The 7,500-nt window shown below is 44.1% G+C and overlaps 1 protein-coding gene across 1 annotated transcript in view; it reads left to right on the plus strand.

Annotated features, from left to right (window-relative positions):
• LOC143512547 (dedicator of cytokinesis protein 3-like) overlaps window positions 1–7,500 on the plus strand; it is a 78,255-nt gene that overhangs the window by 14,875 nt on the left and 55,880 nt on the right. The window contains exons 9-14 of the mRNA XM_077003006.1: window positions 1–92; window positions 854–935; window positions 1,074–1,134; window positions 1,791–1,938; window positions 2,066–2,154; window positions 2,266–2,391. The exon at window positions 1–92 is cut by the window's left edge and continues 51 nt beyond it. Coding sequence (XP_076859121.1) covers window positions 1–92; window positions 854–935; window positions 1,074–1,134; window positions 1,791–1,938; window positions 2,066–2,154; window positions 2,266–2,391 — 598 coding nt within the window. The remainder of the gene's footprint in view (window positions 93–853; window positions 936–1,073; window positions 1,135–1,790; window positions 1,939–2,065; window positions 2,155–2,265; window positions 2,392–7,500) is intronic.

Raw genomic sequence — 7,500 nt, forward strand, 5'->3', positions numbered from 1 at the left:
CTGAGTCTAAAAAGCTTCACGTACAACAGCATCAATGAAGACACGGAGGTTCTGTTCAGTCTGTTTGATGCACGAGAGAGCAGATACATCAGGTTAGACCCACAGAGACCCGCAGAGACACAACACATCAAGTTAGACCCACAGAGACCCGCAGAGACACAACACATCAGGTTAGACCCACAGAGACACGCAGAGACACAACACATCAGGTTAAACCCACAGAGACACGCAAAGACACAACACATCAGGTTAGACCCACAGAGACACGCAAAGACACAACACATCAGGTTAGACCCACAGAGACACGCAGAGACACAACACATCAGGTTAGACCCATAGACACACGCAGAGACACAACACATCAGGTTAGACCCACAGAGACACGCAGAGACACAGCACATCAGGTTAGACCCACAGAGACACGCAGAGACACAACACATCAGGTTAGACCCACAGACACACGCAGAGACACAACACATCAGCTGAAGGAGACACACTCATCTACTCCATATTTCAGCATTCAGCCTTAGTTTGCAAATGAAATCACTGGAACTCATGGCACTAATCTGGCATTTGTTGCAACAGTGCGGGTGTATGCAAATCTGTCCTTTAATTATTAGTGCATGACAACAACATGCAATTTCAGCAGATGGTGCAGTGCTGCCCTCCCCCCCCCCCCCCCCCCAACACACACACACACACACACACACACACACAGGATGAGAGGAAGTCCTTCTTCACTATACTTCATTCCCTCTTCCAGACGTTTCCCCAGGGCGTGTGGCTGACCACAGCGTGACCTTTACAAGCTGCATTTGTTTCCTGTGTGTGTTTATGGAGTTTGTAATTTCAGTGAACGGTTTCTGGTGAGGCTGAATAAAAGTGGCGGACCACAGAACCCAGAGAAAGTGGACAGACTGTGTGCTCTATTTACGGTAGGAGGACCTCAGCAGTACCGTCTGGGGATCGCGGTGTAAAACGTCTGGCTTGTGGTTTTTACAGAAACAAAATGACATCCATGGATTAACATTTGCTATTTTGTTGCTCTTATTTTGCACAAACCTTTCGTCTAGGATCTGAGCACAAAGGATCTAAAAAAAGAGCTCTATATTATCGCACATGTCATCAGAACTGGTAAGATTGCCAAGATACTATGTTTGACTTTTTAAAATAGTAGTAGTTCATATTATGTGGTCTGCCTTTTGACAGTGACATATTTTTCTGTTGCTATGACCCTATACTCCAGAACAGTGGATTCAAAATTATATGATGACTAATAAGTTAAGATAAATTTTAGGGTGTGTGTGTGTGTGTGTGTGTGTGTGTGTGTGTGTGTGTGTGTGTGTGTGTGTGTGTGTGTGTGTGTGTGTGTGTGTGTGTGTGTGTGTGTGTGTGTGTGTGTGTGTGTGTGTGTGTGTGTGTGTGTGTGTGTGTGTGTGTGTGTGTGTTCATACATAGTGGCCATAGTGCTGGATTTTGATAACCAAAAGTAATTGCTTGGTCATTACCCAGGGGCACATGCTGATAAAAGCACTTAGCCTTAATTTCTTTATGAGTCATTGTTGAAGCACAAAAATTGTAAATGCTAGTAAAGTCATGAGGGTTAAAAGCATCAGACACAGCCGAAACCTTCAGTGTGTCACACACAGCTTGCTGATACATTGTGCTTCACTGTCCATATAATTACTACACTGCAATACGTGCACTCTATAGATATTGACTATATCTCATGTTATTGTGTATGATGTCCGGTTGTATTATGTTATTAAGTGTGTGTGTGATGTGGGCAGGGCGTATGTTGCTGAACGACTCTAAGAAGGGCCCTCCCCACGTGCAGTACAGACGCCCCTATGGCTGTGCTGCTCTGGCCATGACTGACGTCTTCAGCTCCATCACAGACCCCAAGGAGGAGAAGGACTTTGTGTTGAAAATATATACGTGAGTGTTTCTGCGCACGTGTGTGTGTGTGTGTGTGTGTGTGTGTGTGTGTGTGTGTGTGTGTGTGTGTGTGTGTGCCCCATTGTAAGACTTCTCCCCTCACACACAATGTTTCTCTCTCTCTTAGCTGTAATAATGAAAGCGAGTGGTATCAGATCCATGAGAACATCATACGAAAGTCCAGCACCAAATATTCGGCCCCAAGCACCAATTACGGTAACTGTTCTGTTCAGCATCATCAAACGAGAGAACATCTCGCCGTCTGTGGGTGCTTGAACAGATTCTGTGTGTTCTTCAGGTCTCATAGTGTCTCTGTGTGTTCTTCAGGTCTCATAGTGTCTCTGCAGTTGTTCCGTGGTGACCTAGACACCCTGCGGAGAGAAAACCATGTGATGTTCAGCAGGGGTGTGACGCTTGTACGCAAACTGGGCTTCCCAGATGTAATACTGCCAGGTAAGACATCGTTAAAGGAACGTCTGTCATTTTTACCACTTTAAAGTATTTATGAAAGTGATATTTATTATTCAAAATAGTTTGTTTTCCATAAGGTGCTGCTCACATGATCTGAATAATCATATTGCTTTGTAGGCCTCAAATGAACCAGTTTATGATCCATAGAGTGAGTCCTCCACATGGATGAAGATCAAATAGCGGATAAACTCTGGAATTCCTGCTCAGAGTGGCGTGTTGAGCTAATCCATTACAAATGAGCACTCAGACACACCAGTCTCAGACGCACCAGTCTCAGACGTGCCAGTCTCAGACGCACCAGTCTCAGACGCGCCAGTCTCAGACGCACCAGTTTGACTCATTCTCTGCTCTCTGCCACGATTCACATTTTGGGTTTGGTTTTTGTCACCAATGATGGCACCAATGATGTAGTTAAACAGTAGCTCTAGTCTGATGAAGGGATTACAGAAGGTCACAGATGAACAGGGAATAGAGTAGTAAGGTGATATAATGTTATAATATATCATATACTGGGTGGGAGGATCCTGGGATAGATGAGGCCTAAACAAGTGGACACAGCTAATCTGATGGCTGGAATCACCACGATATGATATGAGTGATCTATAATGACTACTGAAATCAGAAGGAAAAGTCTCAGCAGGGATTTGTGCATATGTGTAATTCTGGATGTTTGGAGAGGTTTTCAGTGTCAGGTTTTCAGAACTTGTTGGCCCTAGAGTGGTAATAGTGGAAGGTGTTAGAAATACATTAGAGCTGTGATAGTGTTAAGATGTGCTCAACACCCAATAAGCTTAAAATCCTGCATGTTATTTTAGGAAGGAGCTTTCACGACACAGATATGCAGATATACAACATAAGAGCAAATACATTAGCATTAACAACTTCCTTTTTGTACATTGCAACTGGTTGTGCTTGTTGTGCTGGATACACACACACGGAGTGAAGTGTGAATAGAGTTTATATTAAGCCAGACGGAGCATTAAAGCTAACCACAACCACATAAACGCCCTCGTGCAGTGTAGTAGTCAGCAAAGGAAGTGTTGTGCAAAGTCATAGAAAAAATTAGAGACTGAGGGCTCCTGATGACTAGCCTAGACAAAGGTGGGTGGAGTCAGGGGCGAAGTTGGTGTAGCGGCTGATCTCTGACTCTCTGACTCAGAGACTGAGGCTGTGCATAATAACAGAGGGGAAAAGAGGTTAGTGGATTTCCTGTTGCACGTCTCCCCCTGACTGAGGCCGTGGGCCACTTCTCATGCTGCTCCCGCCCCAGGCCAGCTGTCCGTGTTAGTGGCTGCCAGCCGTGGATGACTGGGGATCCCTGACCTCTTGCACCTGCTTGGGCAGTGGTCCAGCGTCAAAGGTGCTGAACCCGCCGATCCTGCTATGGATTCAGCACCATGGTCAGCTCTGGCAGGCTCGGGGGGACTCACAAAAGCATTATAGGGCATGGGGAGAAAGTCCCTCACCACAAGCTATGTGTCTTATATGCAAACATTCATGTTGCACCATACAAAATTATCAGGCACCCAAAAAATACATTAATGCTTTAAAGTTTGTGAAATTTTCCTGTACTTCATCAATATGACCTAAACATCAAATTTTCACAAAATATTTTTTACAAAAGGAAAATGTCTACTTGTGTCATAAATGAAACAAAATGTCATAAATGAAACAAAATATAATACTTGGCCATTTACTTCTTGAGGAGAATGATCCAGTATCACATATCTGTGAATGTCACAAGCATGCAGACCTTTGTTTTCAGTATCTGGTGTGACCCTTGTGCAGCTATAATTGCAAAAATTTCCTGTAATGGTTGATCAGTCTTGGACACTGGAGTGGAGGAATTATAACTCATTCATTTGTACTGAAGAGCTTCAACTCTGGGGTGGTACTGAGTTTCCTCACAACATTTCTGTTGGATTAAGTTCACTTGGCCATTTTAAAACATTTTATTTATTCTTACCATCCTTCAGTAACACTGTGTGCTTAGGATAGATGTAAGGGTTGTGTTGTATGACCCATTTTTTGAAAATTAGCTTACAGACAGAAGTCCTGCTAAGAATCCGCAGGAATAATTCAGTGATGGTAAACCAGCTCAGATGCGTCCACCACCATGCTTCACTAAAGACCCACCACCATGCTTCACAAAAGACCCACCACCATGCTTCACTAAAGACCCACCACCATGCTTCACTAAAGACCCACCACCATGCTTCACTAAAGACCCACCACCATGCTTCACTAAAGACCCACCACCACGCTTCACTAAAGACCCACCACCACGCTTCACTAAAGACCCACCAACATGCTTCACTAAAGACCCACCACCATGCTTTTCACTAAAGACCCACCACCATGCTTTTCACTAAAGACCCACCACCATGCTTTTCACTAAAGACCCACCACCATGCTTCACAAAAGACCCATCACAATGCTTCACAAAAGACCCACCAACATGCTTCACAAAAGACCCACCACCATGCTTTTCACTAAAGACCCACCACCATGCTTCACTAAAGACCCACCACCATGCTTTACTAAAGACCCACCACCATGCTTGTCACTGAAGACCCATCACCATGCTTTTCACTAATGACCCATCACCATGCTTCACTAAAGAGCCACCATGCTTCACAAAAGACCCACCACCATGCTTTTCACAAAAGACCCACCACCATGCTTTTCACTAAAGACCCACCACCATGCTTTTCACTAAAGACCCACCACCATGCTTCACAAAAGACCCACCACCATGCTTCACTAAAGACCCACCAACATGCTTCACTAAAGACCCACCAACATGCTTCACAAACGACCCACCACCATGTTTTTCACAAAAGACCCACCACCATGCTTTTCACTAAAGACCCACCACCATGCATCACTAAAGACCCATCACCATGCTTCACTAAAGACCCACCACCATGCTTTTCACTAAAGACCCACCACCATGCTTTTCACTAAAGACCCACCACCATGTTTCACAAAAGACCCACCACCATGCTTCACTAAAGACCCACCACCATGCTTCACTAAAGACCCACCACCATGCTTCACTAAAAACCCACCAACATGCTTCACCAAAGACCCATCACCATGCTTCACTAAAGACCCACCATGCTTCACAAAAGACCCACCACTACGCTTCACCAAAGACCCACCACAATGCTTTTCACTAAAGATCCACCACCATGCTTTTCACTAAAGACCCACCACCATGCTTGTCACTAAAGAGCCACCACCATGCTTTTCACTAAAGATCCACCACCATGCTTCACTAAAGAGCCACCATGCTTCACAAAAGACCCACCACCATGTTTTTCACAAAAGACCCACCACCATGTTTTTCACAAAAGACCCACCACCATGCTTTTCACTAAAGACCCACCACCATGCATCACTAAAGACCCACCACCATGCTTCACTAAAGACCCACCACCATGCTTCACTAAAGACCCACCACCATGCTTTTCACTAAAGACCCACCACCATGCTTTTCACTAAAGACCCATCACCATGCTTCACAAAAGACCCACCACCATGCTTCACAAAAGACCCACCACCATGCTTCACTAAAGACCCACCACCATGCTTCACTAAAAACCCACCAACATGCTTCACCAAAGACCCACCACCATGCTTCACTAAAGACCCACCATGCTTCACCAAAGACCCACCACTACGCTTCACCAAAGACCCACCACTACGCTTCACCAAAGACCCACCACCACGCTTCACTAAAGACCCACCATGCTTCACTAAAAACCCACCAACATGCTGGAGTACATCATTTTCTTTTCTCCGAACAGAATGCTTTCATTTAAACCAAAAAGCTATAATTTGGTCTCATCCGTCCTCAGAACATTTTTAAAATAACTGTCTGGATGGTCCAAATGCTCTTGGAGTGACCATTGTTGGTTGTCTTCACCTGAGGACAGTAACAGGTCTCTTGAAATTCTTCTACTGTACATGGTGTGTCTGGATGAGGTTTGGTGGTGCCACCATCAACAACTCCTCTTCTGAGGTTTTCAGAAATTTCCTTTGATTGTTCCAGATTTGGATATATCTCTGTTCTTTGTCATTCCACCGATTGAAAACCAGACTGCAATTTCACCTTCAATTTAACTGCAAATCCTAGAGATTCACATACATTTGCCACTCATATGTGGGTAATAATATAAAGAGTTATTCCTCATTTATTTACATTTATTTCCTCAATAAATGACCAATAATAATATTTCGAGTTAATCTTTATCTACTTTTTAGAATTGTGTGGAAAATCTGATGAAATTTTAGGTCATCTCTTTTTTTAGTCTTATCTGATCTCATCCAGCCATCTGTTCTCCTTACAGATATATCCTGTAGCCATTCTGGAAGCACATGAGAAACAAACTTGCGTGGCTGCTGCGTAATTGCTTGCGTGAATATTAAAGTCCCGTAATGCTGAGACAGGAGTTGAGTTGTTTGAGAAGTTTTTATTAAGATTTTGCAAAAACCCAAAAGAATGCTTCAAGGTCAGAGAGACATTAGTCAAACACATGATACGAGGAGACATCATAAACGCAAACATGCTGGACAAAATTGAACTCACGAGACTCAGGAGAGTCAGACAGAAATACACAGACTATATACTGATGAAACTAATGAAAGGACAACAAAAAAGATGAACATAGGAAAAGGTGGGGAGAACAGAACGAGACATGGTAGAGACAGAACGAGACATGGTGGAGACAGAACGAGACAGGCAGAGACAGAACGAGACATGACAGGGGGGCAGGGTCTCTGAAGTTGATCAACATATAAAGAACATCTTTTTAGAACTGGCATACATTACTTGCATTGAAAATAAAGTACAGTAACATGTATGGCCATATGCACTTGTGTGGTTAGATGTGCATTAAAACATTCCAATAAAGCAGTCCCATAGTCCTGATAGAGAGAGACCTCCTCTTCCTCCTCCTCCTCCTCCTTTTCCTCCTCCTCCTCCTTTTCCTCCTCCTCCTCTTCCTCTTCCTCCTCTACAGACCTACACACAGTCTGTGATATGAGGAGCTCCCCTGGCCTTTGCAGATCCTCAGCCCACATGGT

The sequence above is a fragment of the Brachyhypopomus gauderio genome, chromosome 4, assembly GCF_052324685.1.
Source record: "Brachyhypopomus gauderio isolate BG-103 chromosome 4, BGAUD_0.2, whole genome shotgun sequence".
Lineage (NCBI taxonomy): Eukaryota > Metazoa > Chordata > Actinopteri > Gymnotiformes > Hypopomidae > Brachyhypopomus > Brachyhypopomus gauderio.